At 42.2% G+C, this 20186-nt stretch overlaps 1 protein-coding gene across 1 annotated transcript in view; it reads right to left on the bottom strand.

Annotated features, from left to right (window-relative positions):
- edil3a (EGF-like repeats and discoidin I-like domains 3a) overlaps nt 1-19345 on the bottom strand; it is a 104186-nt gene extending 84841 nt beyond the window's left edge. Inside the window, 1 exon segment of the mRNA XM_030104089.1 lies at nt 18953-19345. Coding sequence (XP_029959949.1) covers nt 18953-19226 — 274 coding nt within the window. The 5' untranslated portion in view covers nt 19227-19345.
- Between the last annotated feature and the right edge of the window lie 841 nt (nt 19346-20186).

Below are 20186 nucleotides of genomic sequence, written 5' to 3'. Positions count from 1 at the left end.
TTAAATGTGGTAGAACGATGAATAAATGAGTACTGTGAATGTGTCATATTTAACTGTTTCTATTGTGCAGTATAAGTTATAAGAGCATCTGCACATAAATCCAAACTATCAGCAGCTAAATCACTTTATCTTTACAAATTAAACAGAGTGGGGGTTCAAGTCAAAGATAAACAGACTAATGGTTCAGATTATCTGTGAAAGGGTTATTTCTTTGGAAGAACTGGTTCAAACCTCTGTGTGCTTATATTTAAATAGTTTAACTTGAAATCAACAGGTCACTGGTCTCACAGATCATTTTCTGACTTTTGTTTTCATTCCTCTATTCAATAACTTCAGATTATTTTAATTCCGAATGTGGGAAACAGCAGTGACACTAAAACAAATATCTGTTTGTATCGGTGTAGAGTACAAACACTTTTTTACAGTCTTTTACCTCATACAGAAGTGCTCCAGCGCTTCATGGTATGAAAATGTCTTCGAAGTGAACCCCCATCCTCTCTGGCTTTACTTTATACGCCAGCAAATACACAGAAAATAAGTAAAACATGAAGCGGTAAGTTGAATACATACAGATGGGGTCGAGGTCAGGTTCAGGAGTAATGTATATTTATACTTAAAGCGAGCATCCTGATGAATAATGCAAGCGTACATTATTTCAGCACAGGGATGAAGAACAACACTGAAGGATTAGTAAACATCGCAAAAAACGGAGAGACCACCTTAAGGCTGCGACCACCTTAAGGGAACGGGTGGCACCGAAATGAAACTGCTGCCTTCAACCTCATGTACACAAGTGAAATTCTGTCCAAGTGTGTACAACCAATAAACAAAAGCAAATAAGCTCCCTGAGTGCTGGAGCACACAGACCCCATTATGCAGCACAATCTGTTTCCTGAAATGTTATGGTAATTTTTCCGCCCCTTTTGTATCACAAGCCACTGTTTACTTCAATTATCTGAGATGGAGCTCTAAAGGTTAAGTCCTATTGTCTTTCAAAACAAGCTCCATAGAGCTTTATCTGTTATACTGAGAATTTTCACTTTTTTTTTTATTCTCAGCTTAGCTGTAAAAAAAAAAAAAAAAAAAAAAATGTTATTTTGTTTGTTTTTTTTTTATCTTCACCTGTAAACCCATATGATATACCGAACTGGTAGACAAACATGCTGCAGCTTTATCATCTGAGGCGCAGAGAAGCGGCTGTCACAGGCTTCAGATGCACTTAATGTAAACACCAACCATCTGTTTGGAAGGATTTAGCTCTCACTCGACGACTCAACACCTACAGCATGATGCTCTATACTTTGGGGATAAAATGCTGAAACTAAACTCAGTTTCATTCTTCAAACAGCGCTGACTTGGATTACACAGCTTTTCAGTTTCTGACTTGTGTTTAATTGTTTTGGAGCCATAAAAAAAGACATCACAGGTTATTCACCTCATGTTTTGAAAGTCATGCGTTTTAGAAATTATGAAGGTGGGTAAAGTCATCATGTAGTCAATAGTCTTCCAATATTCAACACTGTTTTACATTCATGGGAAAAACATCTGAAGGCAGTAAGGCTCATGCTGAGGACTGACTCACAGCTGACCTGCTGAAAAAAGACAAACTACGGGACGCCAAGTCAGCATAAGGAAAATAAATACAATCAGAAGAGGCGATTCTGTTCGTGGGAACAGAGATAAGCTTCTGCTTGAAGGAATGCGATTAACAGTGTGAAGCAGGTTCAATATGCATCACTTGTACATTTACATTTATGCTTCAGTTTTTCAAGTCCAGACTTGTGTTGCTATCTATGCCAGTGGAGAATACCAGGCATCGATCTGCACCCAGCGATCTCCACATTTTTGTTCACTGAATCACAAAGAATCCGAACTTGAAAGGGTAAACTGGATCTTTGTTTCCCTGCCAAGTGTGCATCTGAAGCATAATTTGTTCACATCAAAGAAGCGGAGAGAAAAAACCCTGACTCACTGCACTGGATTCCACATTGTTAGTGTAGAAAAGGAGGAGGGGTGAAACTCTCACTCCTAATTGGATATAATAGCTGGGGGGAATAAGCCTGCTTTGGCCTCGGGGATCGGGAAGCGAGGGGAGCGAGGGAGACGATGTTTAGAGAGGGTTGAAAATGCTACATTCCTATAGAAGACTAGAAAGACACAGTGTGGTCCCAGAAAGCCAAAGTCATCCACGGCAGACTGTTCAGAAACAGCGGCATGAAGACGAAGGCACGCAGAGGGGGAAAGACGAACACGCTGGAACCCGGACTGGATTTAAAAGGCGACGGGGAGGAGAGGCACACAGGGGAGAAAGATTTGATGGCAACACACCAAACACATGAAACAGGCCTTAATAACTGCGAGTGTGTGCACTGGCCACTGAGTCAGTGAACGCTTCTGGGATGTCCTCGCCTGGAGAGAAGAGATCTAGGTCTTCATTGTAGTGACATTTGAAGATGAGAGAAACCTTAGGAGCTTTTATGAAGTCAATCAGAAGCCGCTGGCTGTCCTTAAACCTCCTCCCTCATTGAGGGAAAGTGACTTCTCCAGCTAATGCAAGTCAAGCAGAATAGACCCGCATTAGCAGTCGGCCAAGCCTTCAGGAAGAGGAAAATTCAGATCGTGTATTTTACTGCAGTGAAATTCCTGATTTCAGTCTTTTTACTCTGTTAAAGATTGTTGCAGAAAAAAATCAGGCCACATCATTTTAAATTTTAGTTTTTTTTTTCAAGATGAAAACGTTTCCTGAGGGGCTAAAAACATAACAATCAACATGTGATGAGGAGTTGATGGAAAGTTGGGGAACAGCCCACCTCCGACACACGGCTGGTAAGACTGAGGTTCAGTTGATAAGGTGGGTTTATTTTCCAGCCGCAAGTACAATATTCTCACCCTTAAGTGCCCTTGAGCAAAATACTGAGCAGCATGACGGCTGTCAACAGTGGGTGTGTGAGTCTGTGCATTAATGGGTAAATGTGACATAAATGTAAAAACAGGTGAAACATTTCCAAAACAAATAATCAAATGTACGATAAATGTATAAAAGGGTTCAAATACCACCATGATACAAAAATAAATGTGTGTACAATATCTCATTCATCTGTTTTGGATCATCTGTCCGTTACCGCTCTCTGCACCACATAACATGACTTGTGCTCTGAGAAAACCTTCCGAAAAACCAACTGCATTCAGGCCCCAAAATCACACCCATAATCACCAGTGTGGCCACACTCTGGTAAGGTAAGGTAAGGTAAGGTACTTTATTGGTCATTATACAGTGAATGTACAACGAAATTTGTTTCTCTGCATTTAACCCATCCATCGATGCCACTGAGGCATTCCGTATGGAGCAGTGGGCAGCTGCTGTGAGGTTCAGAGCTCCACTGAATATAATCTTCAGCTCAAAGCCCTGCACACACACACGTCTCTCTTCCGGGTCCTTGTCAAAAAAGCAACTTCTGTCACCAAAAAAAAGAGTCCAACGCTGGAATTCAAAGGAACAGGGATTTTTTTCCCCCTCAGGTTTGGTCGAGCTGCACATTCTCTGTGAAATGCTTTTAATCGTTTAAGGCCACCTTCACTGCTCCTCTGACTTCATAGTGGGAGTGAACCAAATTTAGTTTCCAGACAGTCTGTGATGAGATATATTCCCACCGGAGCCCTAAATTCCAGATAAGACCATCAAGGGGAGAATCCAAGGTGTGGCGCAGACCTCCACTGTGCTCGCATACTGGCTTAAAGCGAAGGGTTAAAAAATGCCCCACTATCTTCTGTCTTTTTTTTAGTGTAGAGGTCTTCATCCCTGTTTGGTATAAGCTGGTCCCCTATTCTGCCCTCCACTTCTCTCATTACTGTGCACCGCCTCAACCAGCTCTAAGCCCTGCAGAGGAGCACAGAGGGCTTTCGGCGGAGGATAAGATCGATACCTCTCCTCATCATGGGCCGGGGGCAGCGATAATGCACTCAGTCCCAGGCCATAAGGGTCCGCCGGATTTTTTAGCAGCCCAGCCCTATAGTTTTCCTCAGGTGAAAGTATAACTTATGTACAGTGTGAGCCGTAAAGACAAGAGGAGAAATGAGAGAAGCCTCCAGAATTACCGTACTCTAACACTTTGCTGTAAGTGGGATGGGTTGAAGATATTAAAATTGACAAAAGCTATTATTTCACCCTGTCAAAAGGTAATTAAAATGATATTAGTCCACGCTGACATAATAATGAATTATTTATCTGTCACCCTGGCACTTTAAAGCCCTGGCACCACTTAATGATACGGGGTTAATTGGCCTCAGTAAGAATCATGAACCTGTCAGGGATATTATACCTGTAGCTAAAAAACTTGTTTTGGTAAGTTCTAGAACTGAATGTCAATGGGGGGCAAAGCTGGGGTGGTTCAGCACACGGATCAATCATTACACACTCTGCCTCAGTAGGTGTACGTATATGGAGCAAATTCCCGTGACACTGCCAACGCTCCCTGACATAAACCACAACAGTCTTGGCCATTGACCAAAACACCACCTTGGGACAATAATTAAACGACCTCTGACTGCTCAAAACTGGTCAAACGTTGTAAAGCAATTTATTTTATGTGAGAACCCACAAACATAACTTATATAAATTGTCCAGGGGCTAGTTAACGGCAGAAGCTGCATTCCGTTCGGTTTAACTATCCCTACAGGCCAATAATAAGGATATTTAATGATGTTATGACACTGCTAACGTTGTTGCAATGGTTCTGTATGTGATGCAAGCTTGTAATGTCTGACTGAATACTGCCTCGTCAAAACACCGACTCCTGCACAGGCAAGGTGATAATACCGCAGTATAATATTAGCCATCATCATCATCATCATAATAAAAACTTCTACATTTCTCCATTAACATCTGAACTGTCAAACAATTACGCATTAAGTTCAATAAAAAGTAGTTACGTAGCAAATAAAAGTGGTGGAAGAAGAAAAATAATAAACTTAAACCACTGCTTGCTATAGTAATAGTAATGCCTGGTCTCTTTTTAAAGAGGCAGACACAATAATAAACAAATAAATCCCTTTAGTTATTAGATTGGTAACTCCTAATATCTGGACCGCTTGATGGATTGTTCTAATAAAACCGTGCAAATATTTTGCTGTTCTCATCAACAGATGTTCAACAGAACTCTAAATCATTTCCTACGGAGCCCCGGACATGACATGGTAAAAAAAAAAATTAAATTGTGGCCACGAATTACTAATTCGTTCCCACGAATTACTAATTCGTTCCCTCGAATTAATAAATCGTGCGCACGAATTACTAATTCGTTCCCTCGAAATAATTAAATCGTTCCCACGAATTACTAATTCGTTCCCTCGAAATAATTAAATCGTGCGCACGAATTACTAATTCGTTCCCACGAATTAGTTATATCATATACTGAACAGTTCAGTAAAGTTGGCAGCATATTGACAGATACGGACTTTCAGTCTCAATAACTCTTTAACAAAATGTCAGTAACATACAAAGGGCGCTGCATCCCATCGTTGTGAGGTGGACGATATGCTATAAGCTCATTTTTATTAAAAATATCTGTCTATCAAGCAGCAGAAACAATATTGATTTCAATCAGCACCCGGTAGTGCTGCGGGCTTCAGGGATCGTCTACAATTTACAAGACGCTGCAACAGTGAAGACAAAGACCATATCCAATAAATTTGATAGGAGACAAATGAAGGTTGTAGCGATTATGGTGACACTGTAGTAAATTCCAGTGGTGGTATTACGTTTTTTTTTGTTGTTGTTGTGTTTTAGTTGTTGGTTTTTTTTGTTTTGTTTTTTTGAGCTATTTGTCTTCACTGTTGCTGCGTCTTGTAAATTGTAGACGGTCCCTGAAGCCCGCAGCACTACCGGGTGCTGATTGAAATCAATATTGTTTCTGCTGCTTGATAGACAGATATTTTTAATAAAAATGAACTTGTAGCATATCGTCCACCTCACAACGATGGGATGCAGGCGCCCTTTGTATGTTACTGACATTTTGTTAAAGAGTTATTGAGACTGAAAGTCCGTATCTGTCAATATGCTGCCAACTTTACTGAACTGTTCAGTATATGAATGATATAACTAATTCGTGGGAACGAATTAGTAACTCGTGCGCACGATTTAATTATTTCGAGGGAACGAATTAGTAATTCGTGCGCACGATTTATTATTCGAGGGAACGAATTAGTAATTCGTGGGAACGAATTAGTAATTCGTGCGCACGATTTATTAATTCGAGGGAACGAATTAGTAATTCGTGGGAACGAATTAGTAATTCGTGGCCACAATTTAATTTTTTTTTTTACCATGTCATGTCCGGGGCTCCGTAATTTCCATATAATGAGTTTGATTGCTTTCTGCTACAGACAGGTGTTGCTCCATCAGTTCAAAACCATTGTGAATTTATATTCAACCTGCCGAGATCCTGGAGAAAGCATGTATTTAAAGTCAATAAAGAGCAGTAAGTAGTGAATTTTCCTGGTATTTCCTGTTCGGTGGGACTGCAGACTGACGCCTCCCTGCTCCCCTCATAGACAGGACAGCTGATGCTACAGTTTGTTGCTCAGTGCAAGTTTCCAGCGTGCCTCTCGGTCTTTTCCCTGCCCCCCCTCTCTCTCTCTGCATGCTCATTACAGATGCCCCAGATTGCTGGCGAGCCAGGAGAGAGAGAGAGAGAGCCTCGCTAGCCTCATTACAAACTTGGACACCTCCCATCTTTTGTACCTTTTTTCCCAGACAAGATCTCCCACGTTTCACGCACGCATCCCAGAAGCAGCATAAAGAGATTCATCAAACATGTATAAAGAAGTGACGCTCCGATCTTCATCTGGATGTTCACAGCGAGCGCCGGGGAGGAAGGCGTCTGATGGAAAGCGCCAGTGCAGATTAAAAGGCGAGGAAATCAGAACGGGCGAAAAAGGAAAATGAAATTCAGTGGGAAAGAGTGTCACTAATTTCCAGCATTAATGCATATTCAACAGGACATGAAGGCAATTCTTTGACCCTGTTCGTTAAATGTTTACCTCATTAGCTCTCTTGTTGCCGTGATGTTTTCCATGTGGCATTTTGGATGAAAGGGGGAAATTATGCCATATAAATATAATCGGCGAGTGAGCAACACGGATTCGGAATTCACAAAGGATGCACGAGTGTAGCTTAATCAAATGTTCAGTCATTTTTCTGTTAGGTTAGGAGCATCTGTACTACAGCCACAGGCACAGTGATGATAAATGAGCCTAACTGATATCATTTTTATTCATCTGTTTCTTTATAACATCATGGCAAAGAGAAAAATAAATCTGGAGAGAGTTAGAAATGTGGATTTTTCCTATATTTCATACCACTGTCCCCTGTCGTCAAAAGATTACTATAAAGTCCTGAAACAAGTTATTATGTTGTGGTGCAGCTCCTGGATTATCTATTTAATCCTCTAGAATTTTTTCTTGGGAAGAACTACTTTTAGACCCAGTTGGTTTCCTGGAGCCTTCACAAAAATGGGATTTCATAAAGTCGTCCAGTACCCTCTTGACGATAGTCAGAAGTATACAAGCCTGGATTTATGCACAGATTAATCCAGTGAGACACAAGCCGAAGCTCTGCTGGTCACATTGCAGTGCTGTCATTCCACAGTAAGAAGAAAAACTAAACCGTCAGGTCTGAACCCAGGCAGATGACTTTTTATTATAAATACATGCAAGTTCTATTGTTTGAATATTATTTTACTGTCCATACTACAATCCAAACACATGATTGGCACAGAAAAAGCTGGTACGGTACTAATGTTTAGGTTTTTTTGCTTTTTTTCCTATCAAAATGCCATTGCTTTGCTTAGATGATGATTCAAAATGCAAGAAAAACTGTAGAAAGATCACCAGTCTCAGGGCTGACACAGAGACAGACGACCACACATGTACATATTAACATCTGGTTTAAAACTGAAGTCTTCTCACCAGCGGGTGAGCGCCAGCCAGAGGGTGATAATTGATGTGGAAATGATCAATCCAGTTGCCACAAATATCCCTGTCAGTTGCTGTAGAAAGATGTTTGTGGAAGTGGTTTATATCAACACCCGTATTGAGGGAATTATTGGTTCAAATCAAAGCAGCACTTGTAAATAGTATTGAACACTACTGGATTGACTTTGCCATGAATTTGCTGTCTGCTGAATCGAGCACCTGCTTGTGATCAGTTGCAATCTTTTATACCACTTTAAAAAAAAAGGCATATATTGACTCGGAACAAACCTTTTGACAATTGTCCACCGTCTAATTGCGCAACAGCTTCATTCCCCCGGCAGCGTTGCTTGTTTGGTTAATCTGGTAAAAGCAGCTGCTGTGAAGCTGCTGCTGATGTTCCTCCACAGCTCCAACTGCACGTTAGAAGAACATGAAGAAGCACTCGCACAATATTTCCCGATGCTTGTTCCACTCGCACTTCACACCCACTGGCCTAAGCCGTGCATTGTGCGTAGTGAAAAGGGCAGCCCTTGACAAATTGAATTTTTTCATCCTGCTTACCCCTTGGTCAGTGAATTTCATGTAGCAGGCACTACTTGCACAAAAAGCCTCAGAGTTAAGTAGAAAAAGGCCCCGAGTACAGCAGATTTATGAGTGATGATGTAGTCGAGAGTGACTGCCGAACCTTCCAATATTATACTGTCGCTGCTATTCAGTGATTATTTCATGTCTCTATGATTAAGCACTTATTTAAGGACGCAGTCGCCGCACATATCTGTAAAATTAACAACTGGCTCAGAGCATCAAAGCATCATACACACCAGCCCAATGCAGTGTGAGGGCTAAACCTATCCGATAGTTTTATTCATTCCATCAAACCAAATCTCCAGGCGCAGCAGCCACATCAGAACTGCGGCTTGATGTGATATAATTATAACTTCTTCAGTTTGTTTGAGTGAGTGAGAGGGAGGCAGCGTGAGAGAGGGCGAAATATCCCACAGATTCCTCTTCAGTGCGCCGCACCTGGTTAAAAATACCCTCCGTGATTTAAACTTTTGAACTTCTTCAGCTGCTAATTGAACTTGTCAGTCTTCACAGCTTCAGCACTCGGTACAGAACAGACTTACAGGGATGGCGCTCGCTGAGTACAGCCTGCCTGCATCTGCAATACAGCACACCTGCCTGGGACAAACCGGAGCAGGTTAGAAAGATCACATCGGTAAAATTTAATGACCCTCAAACAGTGGTGAATAATAGAAAGACCAAACTGCTGAAGACCTGTTTTAGAGGGAAAATAGCAGAAATAAGACAATGCTCAGGCAGGGTGATGATGATGTCAGTGGGATTGCGTTGGCTTTGCAAGAAGGAAACAAAGTGGAATGTAAAGAACGACTTGAACTTTTCAAATGAGAGGTCTGAGGTCTTATTGACGCGCAAGGATCGGGTTGTTCTTTGAAGAGTCTTTTCTTTTTGCTTCCAGCTAATGGTTCAGGTATAAAGCATCTCATGACAGCCCAGACTGACTACCTGGGATGTGCCTCCACTGTACATCCTGCACTTGGAATGAGGGCATCAGAAGATTAGTGAAGGGAAGCCAATCAGAGTTTTCATATAGCAATCACACAGCTGCCCACTGCTAATTGAAGCTGCACAGCAATGTCAGTCTGGCATCATTACCCAGAGACACTGATCACAACCAGGAGTAGGAAATAAGACAGCTCGACAAAATAATGGCCTCTGATTCTCCGGATGTTGAAATTAATCATTTCTAGAACGCATCGTGATGTGGATGTGGACAATTTTACATCAATACAGAAACAAAACACGATCAACTCTAACATGTTAATGTTGTCTCTTGATTTTTCTGCAGTGGAACAAGGAAGTTTAGTACGGCAAGAATGCAGGAGAGCATGACCAGTGTCAGCAGTTTGTAGAATATTTAAAACTATCGAGAGTCACAAATGTAAGGCAGACTGTAAATTATGCTATAACGAAATATCAAGAGGAAGGGCAAAAGCTATTTTGAACACACCAGCAACTTAATCACCAGTGACATTTGGACCAGAAGAGTTGGCTCGATGTTCCTCATTAGTTTAACTGCTCAGTGGATCCAGGAGGATCCGAGCTGCATGCTACGAGCTAAAGACGGTCTCAAAACTAATATCTGGATACTCATTTATCAAACTCATTTATCTGACTGCTTGTGTTAATGAATGGGAAAAGTTAACAACGAGTAGTTATAAAGGAAACTGAGGATACAACATTCCTTCGAACGCTTTCTGAATTTCAGGAGGTGTCAAAAAGTGACGACTTCATGAACACAAATGAAGACTGGTCAATATTCAATCCAATTCAATTTGAAAAAGCAAACATGTCTTACAGCAGCGGTATCTCATCACTGCTTCGTCTGCCTCTCTTTTGGCCTTCGCTGTCTGCAACGTAACCGATCAGGAATGCAATGAAACTAATCAGAACTGCGATAACTGTTGCGAATGTTAAATTAGGGCTGCACTGTGGTGAAATGGTTAGTGTTGTCACTTTGTAGTACGAAATGATCTGTGGGATTTCAAGCCCATGTTGGGGGGAGTTAATAAACTTCTCCCTGAGCCTGCATGAGTTAAAGTGCTACGCTTTTCACAAACAATCCAAGACTGTGTCTTCAGTTAATTGGGGGCTTTAACTGCTCATAGGTGTGTGTGTCTGTGTGTGTGTGTCTATGTGTGTAGGATTGACAGCCTTTCTGTGATTTACTGGCAATCTGTTCAGCGTACTCTGCCTTTGCCACGTCAGCTGGGAGAGGATCCGTCTCTCCATAAGCCAAGCCAGGATAAAGCAGGTAGAAGAAGAAGACGGATGGTTTAATGGATGGGTGTAAGTTCCATTTCTGGAAAAACCCTTCACCTCGTTGTTTTATGTTATCTCAGGCTGATCTAGTGCATGTAAGTGACAATCGCAGCATTCAGGTTGTCCTTGATTATTACTGAGCTAAGTCAAAACAGGATTTAAGGAGAAAACAAACCAGCTGAATTCTGCCCGTCGCTGAAACACACACTTCACCCACTGGCATTTGTTAAATTCAATTTCAGCCTTCACTTCTCTCTGTCTATTTTCTGTCTATCACTGATCCTCTAAAACTACCTAATTAACTTGATGGTGTGTTCTACTTTGTAAGGACTTCGGCTGGCCTTTGCCAACCATCCGAGCCCGAAAAAGAAACATTTTGAGAGCGAAAAAAAAAAAAAAAAAATCTAATCATCAGTTTCATGCTGCACGTAACAATTACCAAAATGGTGCAACTTGTTGCAACTCTCAGCTCTTTTTGTGACAAAGCTGTGCGATTGCGGAGTCCAGAAGATCATTCTTTTTGAGTTTTCTAATGGGCCTCGCTTTGAAGTCTGAAGGTGAGTGCTCTCTGCTCATTGAACTTCACATTAAAGGGGCTTTTCACTCTGGGGCTAAGCTCTCTTCCTCTGCTTCTCTGTGGATTCCTTCCCTGCCTGGTACTACACACCCCGAGGGTAAACCAGAACATCTGGACTGAAGATGCTCGGTGCATAACGTGTAATTTATGCCATTACCTCCGATACCCTTTCCCTAAAATAAATAAATAAATAAATAGGAAGCAGTTGATGAGGGTTGTTGCTCTCGTCTGTCATTCAATAAACATCCCATTGATGGTTTCAGCATTATTTACTTGTTGACATAGTAAACAAAGGGATGATGTTTTCTGCATAGGTGCTCATCTACACTGCGCAAAAAAAAAAAAAAAAAAAACAAAACAAAAAAACAGAATTGCTGCCTCCACTGTGTGTGGTGACATTTCTGGGTTACCTCTCTAAGCATCAACCACTGAGGCACACACACACACCAAGGTACAGACACTAATATGCTCAAATACACACGCGTCGCCACTTTACGAGGCCCGCCTGTACGATGAAGACAATGCAGAGCCGGCCACAAATTCAACACAATTTTCACTTCGTGTGACAAAGTCAGAAACCTGCCATTCGGCCGTCTGTGCATCATGAGAGGAGTTTTCCCTTCTTTACCCATATCACATACGACAATAGGCAGGCCAAAAAGGTCCAAAAATGTCCTTTTTGTTTGATTATTAGTTGAGTAAAAGTTCAAATCCATCAGCTCTGTGGTCCACTCAATATGTTGCACAGTAGTTGAATTTATAGCTGAAAAATATTTCTTGTAGCTGTTGTGGAACCATATGCACACACCTCCACAAGTTTACATTACATTGAAAAATAATTCAATAGCTCAATAATTCGTGTTACCTTTTAACTTGTGTGCAGGGCTAGATTGCCTGATGATTTAAAGTACGGCTCCGGAATAGGAATGAGGAGCCCACATCTCCTCAGGGCTTGTCGACCGTAAGAACTTAAGCCACCTGCACCCATTGATCTCAAATAAGTAGATAGTGCTTATTGAAAATGCAGCGGTGTTTCAGAACCCAATGGAGAGATTTAAGACCAAAGTAAAGCTCATTGCCTTAACTCCTCAATCTTAAGTTGACTAAGGTGGACTTAGGTTCAGTCTGAAGCAGCAAAACGCATGCCTGTCCAATAAAATACAAGCAGAAATGTTGCCAGTTTTGATTAACTTTATTCCAGTGTCACATTAATTGCAGCCATAAGCCTGCTGTAAAACTGATTGTATGTTAGGAAAGTCTTCAAAGGTAGGGAAAAAAAAAAAAAAGATTACAAGCATACAGTCGAAAGAGATTTTATACCCTACAGGGAGCAGATATTATATCACAGGATTGTGTCAGGAGGAGCCTGAGTTTTGTGAAACATCAAACATTCAGAGGTTTTCCGCATCATTCATCCACCTGTACAAGCTTTAAACTCTGGAAGCTCTGTCTTCAAGCTTTGGTCTCCCTCCAAAAAAAATTAAAAACAAACTCCTCACACAGGCTTCTGCAGCTGATCCAAAATAATGTATTCTTCTTATTGATATCCTGTAGAAAGGTGGACTCTTTCACTCATAATGAACGGCTGACACCTCTCTCACAAAGGACGGCCACGCCTGCTACACTTTAAAACGCTCGCATGGTTCACTTAAGAGATAAAAAGACAATTCACACTATTTCTTAGGGACATTTTCTTGGATACTTTTCACAACACGTACACACAGAACATGCAGCAGATGTCTGCTGATTCGCTGATGGACTCACTTACTTGATGTTTGCAGAGGCAGGTGTTCACAAGAACAAAAGAACAACAGAGCAGAAAATCAATGGATGAACATATACATCTATTTGCAAGATAAACAAGAAAACACAAAGTGAGGCTGCATGCAGTCGTTCCTCTTCTCGCTCTCCTCGAGACATCAGACCTGCAGTGCTTCACTGATTCCCAAAAGAAGCAACTGGCTCCTGCACAGTAATTATACTCTAGAAGTTAACAAGAGCAGAAAATGATTTTTTTTTTTTCTTTTACATTACATGAACAAGCCAAAGAACGTGTAATGAAAACAATACTTCAGAATGAAGGCAACATAAAAAGCATAGAATGTGTAAATGTCTTTTTTTTAGATTGTTTTTAAGTTTGGGTGCTCTCATATCAAACTGTTTGGCACATAAAGGACTGACATCGCATTTGATGATCTCAAATAATGCATGCTCCATTCATGTTCCATCTTCTTTACCTAAGTTACCATGGACTAATGTGTGAACCATAGAGTTTCCACAGGAAGGGACAACTTCTGAGGAAGGCTGCAGCTTGGCAGCCGAAACATGTCAAGGTAGGCAAAATAACTCTGGCCTGTGTATACGAATCCAAACCATGAATACAAAAAAAGGCCTAATGAACCTTATCGGACGACAACTTCACTCTCTTGCTGACACATTTGAACAACCTAGGGACGCCAATTCACCAAACACACACGTCTTTGGATAGAAAACCCTTGATGCCACAGGCTGCTTGAGTCCATCCCAGGTGACTATGGAGGAAAGCAGGGCACGGCCTGATGGCATGCTCTGGACTGAAAACTGGAGGGAGAACATGGAAACTCCACAGAGAAAAGCCCACAAGCTACTGGAGGAAACATGTTTAGAATAACGTATTTTTGAGAAAAATAGAATCAGCAAAGCTTGCACTGCATCCTAATGCTATCACTGCAATGGGCATTGTGTTCACATTCAAACACGTTTTCATATGAACTGTAGCTCCTGTAAAAAATAAATGACTAAAATATACTGCACACTGAGATAAATGTATACGTTCCCAGATGTTGACAGAGGAATTCAATGCATGAGTATTTGCTGCTTTTTTTTTTTCTGGAAATGCCTACACTCTCCTCCCACTTAAAACACACAGAGCCTGTAACTCTGACTCTGTGGTATCAAGATTTCAGTGCATGCTGTTCAAAGCTGCGAGGTGAATTTATAATTACCTCTGCATTCGACAGCCCTCCAACAGAGGTGTAGAATATCTCATTGTGGCCAATGACATAATAGTGAGTAACAATAATAGAATTGCTGGAAGATAAAGGAGCAACAAGGCTTGATGTGTAATTTCTGCACTTACCTGTCATAAAGGGTCAGTCCAGCACAAATATCATCATCTGCTGTATGAAAATGTGAGTCACGGAATGGCCTGTTAATGCCTGGACCTGTCTGCATGATAGTCTCAGTTTGAGCGAGCTGTAAAGGTAAACCTGTTCCTAAAGCCCAATCTGTACCGAGCTGCTATATTTAGCGGTGTCTCATTAGGGAAAACATCCACTGCTTGTGTTCAAACACCGATGCAGAAACTGCCAATGAAGCTTATTAATAATGCTGTGTATAAATAAATAAATGCCATTATATGCTGTGCCTTGCACATGTCTTCTGATGTTGTGTTCATCTGGCGATGCAGTCAGAAACCCATGGTCCTGCAGCAAAGTGGATGTGTTAACAATATCTGCTACTGACTAGAATATTTAAATTACATTTCATGCGAAAATAGATTTGTTTGAACAGCAATTAAAGACCAGGACTTGCTTTCCAAAATGCATTAGGGGCTTGAGGCTAAATGTAAAGTGTTGGCATACAGAGTGTCTTTACAGACGATTTCTTTTAATAAGACCTGAGTCAAGAAAACTGTGTCTCAAGGAATTCAGATAACATCTCCTAAAATACAAATACAGGGCTTCTCGTTCAAACAAGACATCATAAAATTTTCTTATAAACTTTTTGGGCAAATGCACGGGCACGCACACACACGCACAGACATAGACACAGCAGGTTTTGCTCATGACTCGAAAAGTTGAGTCATTATTTGTGACCCAGTGGGATTACTTAAAACCAGCATGTGGTCCTTCGAAACACTCAAACTGTGAAAGGACAGGCTGCTGCATGTTCTTAGTAGAAAAAAGCTGATCTGTACTCAACATGAAGTGACACTACAAACAAAGTATTTCCATAATCTTTTAACGGGATTTTTTAGTGTGTGTGTGTGTGTGTGTGTGTGTGTGTGTGTGTGTGTGTGTGTGTGTGTTTAATCTTTCAGGCTGATAGTTTTACAACATGTGCCAGTTTTATGTTTGATAGTTTTAGAATGTTTGATATGGGCTGGGTGATAGTTTATAGTCTATCGCCGTTTGGAGAAAAAGCCTTGAGATGTGAATTTTGGGCCATGTCTCCCAGCCCCATGCCAGGCATGATGGGAATTCTGACAAATACAATAAAAATGCAAAGGAAAGCATGGCTTAGGGCAGCCTTCATAATATTACATAATTCTTTAAAAATCTACCTTTCATGTGTCTGGGGAAAAAAAAAAAGTTTCAAAAGTTTTATGAATAAAGATATAAAAAAAACAGACATGGATTGAATGGTGAGGAGATCAAAAGATAACGCCCTATGTGAATCATATTGATGATCAGGCTTTGAGTTTGTCTTTCGTCTGTCAGTCGTGTTGACACACGTCAATTTTCAGTCTTTGATGTACAAACGTGTCTCAATTCACCTTGAGAATCTCTGACGAAGCTCATCGTGGCCGACTGTTTCAGCTGAGCCAGGCACTTAGAGCCAACTACATGCTTATCCGATTACATCTGAGAATATAAGACACAGAAACAGAGCAAAAACAGCAGTGGCACGTTCACTTTGTTTCTACAGTGAAGTGAACATGAGTCTGTGTCAGTTCAGATAACCTACTCAAATACTACGCTGCTGATCTGAGGGCTGAGCCAGAGTTAAGCTGTATAGCTGCCCCTTTAGTGCCCACCCAGTAAGTCAGGAAATGTAGGCAGGACGACAGGATCAAGCAAAACAAAAGTTTTAAAGCAGTGCATCCATTAAAGTGTCAACAAAAGAGGACACTTTCCCATATTGAACACATTTGGTAGCATCACTACAGTCCACAAAGGTTCCATAAATCGAAAGATAAGACACTGCTTCACTGCTCCCTCCAGTTTTCCTTGTTGCACATCCACACATCCATATGCATCAGTTGTTTTCCAAAGAGTTGCTTTGATTTCTTTGGTTATCGTTGCAGCAGATCTGACAGAGGCCGGAGTCTCGGCGCTGATTAAAGATGGTGCCATCTAAAGGCAGAGTGAAGGGCACTGTAGAGGTCCATCACCAGCCATTGTTGTTAAAAGTCACCCGTGCGTCACCCATAACCTTCAGTGACCGGTTAATGTAATGAGCTTTTCGATAACATCTATCATCTGCATGTACCTTCCATTAAAGTCCCTTCAACAGTTTGCAAACAAATGTCCTATTTTTTTTTCTCCCCAGTTCGGCACCAGAGGACTTCAGAAAATTTAATCTCAAGAAAATCAAGGGCATCCAAGCTATTAACTTAATCCGGGACCGTCTCTTTTGTTAATCCAAATGGCCCAGACATCATTCCTACAAGCAATGGCCGAGCTCCCCTGAAGTTCAAAACCCCGTAAATCTGCAGTCTGTTAGCATGATGAGCATCTTATTGCTCCTGTCCCGATCCGAAAGCATTCAAGTCTTTTTACACTCGAGAAGTTTTGAATGAACTGACCAGAAAACCAACAATATTGCCGCTAATCACAATTTACCAACAGCAGACAGCCGCCCTGCCACTCCAGATGGCTGTCCATTTGCCTAAAAAGGGTCTAATTGTGAATTCATTCAGACCAAAATTAAGATGGTTATTCATTAGAACTGACTGGAAACAAGCGCAGAAGCATCTTGCGTTTTCACACAGCGTAATGTGCTTTGTCCGGGCAGACAGGCGGCATCGCAAACAATGTCCGAGAGTCAGCAGCAGTAACCAACCAGACAAGGTGATGTATGGCACGCCGACTGGAAACAATGTGGACTGTTTCACCTGAGGGCGACTGTTTCTACCCCATCAATTTGTTTCAGCGGACAGTCGTGCCCTGTGACACCCTAATAAGAGAGCGTGTTGGAATATATCCATTAGGGTAGCTGGTGTTTTTGAGCCCTGAATAAAGATAAGTAGAATACATCTAGAGAAGCATCCAAAAGACATCTTTCGCTATGTTCTTGAGACTATATATGCTTTCCAGTCCAGCCAATCTCATGGTTGTGTTGCTGTTTTTTTTTTCCAAACATCCAACAACTGAAATACCTGATGACAGTGAATTATGACTGAAAGCATACTGAGACACACAGCTAACACCCTCCATCCACCTCCCATCCTCTTCAAACCAGCTCCTCACTGTGGACCTGCTTTGCAATACCTCTCATTTAACCGGGATAGTATTAATTGAGGCACTTGTAGGTGTATTTTTAACTCAATGAGCTCTAAAACAAGTCGACACACGACCCGCGACTCCCGCCTGCCTCCTGCATTCATTATGCCAGCCTACCAGGGAGTGCTGTCATGCACGGCTGACTCCGGGTTGACACTGTGAGGCTTTAGGATCCTTAGAAACTCTGCTTGAGGCACACTCTTGGTGTAAAGAATGAGGGGTTTTTTTTGACATGTGTGACTCCTGAGGCAAGCTTGTTGCTAAATGAATGGTGACAGGGAGGATGGCATGACCCATTTCCATAGGGGGCTCCGCTGCTGTCTTTAGAGAAAATCCCACAGGTACAGTTCTGCGCCATTCATGGAAAATCTATAGCAGGGAGAACCTTAAACATCCCAATTACCGGAGAAGTGGGAGAGCAAAAGAGGGGAGGGTGTGAAAAGATCTGGATGCTGATACAGGGGGTCAGGAGAATCTATAAATAAAGGCAATGTGCCAGTTTTTCAGGAGGGAAAACATCAGACTTGCAACCTATCTTCTTGTGATGCCGATCAAGTCAATACTGGCTCCACAACTAATAGAGGAGGCTGTTTTATCTCCTCCAAGTGATACCATCTGTGTCTGTGATTAACCCACATCCAGGAAAACCTCCCCGCATACAGTACATGCCCTTTGTCATAATTCGGTTATTTAAAACGAGAAGAAGACAAAGTGGCGTTTTGTTTTTAGGGGGTTTTCCTTTTTTCTATCTTTTTTTTTTTTTTTTTTTTATAACTGAGGCTATATCTGGATCCTCACATTTCTATCCACAGGGAGCATCACAAAGCAGAGGAGCCAGCAGCTGAAGATAATCACGGGAGGGCGCACAAAATAACGGAGCGGTGCACATTTTAACCATAATTGCGCGCCCATATGTGCGAGCTGACTTGGCTGCTTGTCGAGGGGAAATTACGCACTGATAAATGCATTTAATTATCGGCTTGATCGACTCAAACAAGTGTCTCCCACAACACAACAAGCCAGAAATAACACAGATACCAAAAAGCGGCTGTTGTCAAAGCGCGCTGACAGCTCGTCCGTAATCCGCAAACAACACAGGCGCGCCACAGACGCACCATACAGTCCCTCCACCTCGCTATTAATGTGGGGTTTCCCCTTTTTTTTCCAATAGTCACTTCAAAAATCCGTGTGCCAATCCCGATCGCTATTGATCGGTCTGTGCTCCTCCTCTGCCTCAGGGCGACAGCCGCGCAGAATGTTGGGATCATGACAGGGCTCTCACTTTTCCACTCACCTCTCACATGCTGCGGGACAGCGGCGCCCAAACACAGGGCGATGGAAAGGAGCAGCGGTCCCATCCTCTCCTGACGCGCAAGTCCGACTTCCAAGGTTACGAAGACGAGGCACAATAAAATCACGCAACACAAGTCAAAAGTTCTCCGTCCGCGGCTCTGGCTGGGCTGTCGGATCGCCCCGGGCCTGCTGCTGCTGCTGCTGCTGCTGCTGCTGTACGTCCTCTCAGGTAAAGTACCTCCTCTGTGGTGAAGTCGGCTGGGAAACACGCGCATGCACACACACGCACGCACACTGGCCACCTGGATGTGGTCGTGCGGGAAGAAGTGAAGTGAGCCTGCCGGGCGCTTCCTCCTCCTCCTCTTCTGCTGCTGCTGCTCCTACCGCAGTGATGCGATGTAGTGGAGAGCGACGTGCGCGCTCCGTGCTCCCGGACAGCCGCTGTGAAGCCTCACACACCAACACACACCGCCACTTCCGATCAGCCTTTACAAAATAAACCCACGCAACTCATTCCTCAGGATGCTGGAAAACTTGGTGTCGCAATTAGAATAATCTATTTTTATGTTTTTATTTTCCCATTTTTACTGAATGACTTCTGGGAATTATTTAGCTTAATTTTTGTCATATGTATTTCTCTAATTTATTATTCTTTAGATTGTGCCAGAGCAACCAAACGTTGTGCTTTTATGCCCAGTAGGAAACAGAATTGAGATTTTGCTTTGAAGGAACAGTCCAGACGGTGCGCATTTACGCAGCTTGCAGCGCAGTCCGCGTGCCCAAAACCCCAAACCGGTCCCTGTCAGGTTGGCTGTGCGCTCCTCCACGGCAGGTCACGGTAAAGCCGACTGAGGCGCTGTATGGCCGTGGAGTAACCTCCCACCACCTCCTCCTCCTCCACGTCCTCCGCCTCCTGAAGCGCATTTCCAACAGTGCGCCCTGATGGGACTTCACACTGCGCATAATCAGCCTCTTCAATATTTTCCTAACTTCTTTACTCCCAGCGGCTTACTCTACACACTGGAGAAGTTGGAGACTATGAATATGCCGTTATTATTTTAGAAAAAGCCACAGAGATTTAAAGAGCAGATCTTGAATAAGTCTTGAAACAACTCCAACATTAAACTGTACAAGGAGGATATACTTAAGATGCTTTATAATTTCAATTTAAGTTGGTTCCAGTTCCAAACGGCAGATCCCGTTAAATAGAAGCGCTTTTAAATAAGATTCCTAGA

Source organism: Salarias fasciatus, chromosome 12, assembly GCF_902148845.1.
Source record: "Salarias fasciatus chromosome 12, fSalaFa1.1, whole genome shotgun sequence".
NCBI classification, from domain to species: Eukaryota; Metazoa; Chordata; class Actinopteri; order Blenniiformes; family Blenniidae; genus Salarias; species Salarias fasciatus.
Note: the sequence above shows the minus strand (reverse complement) of the source record. Positions and strands in the feature narration are given on the sequence as shown.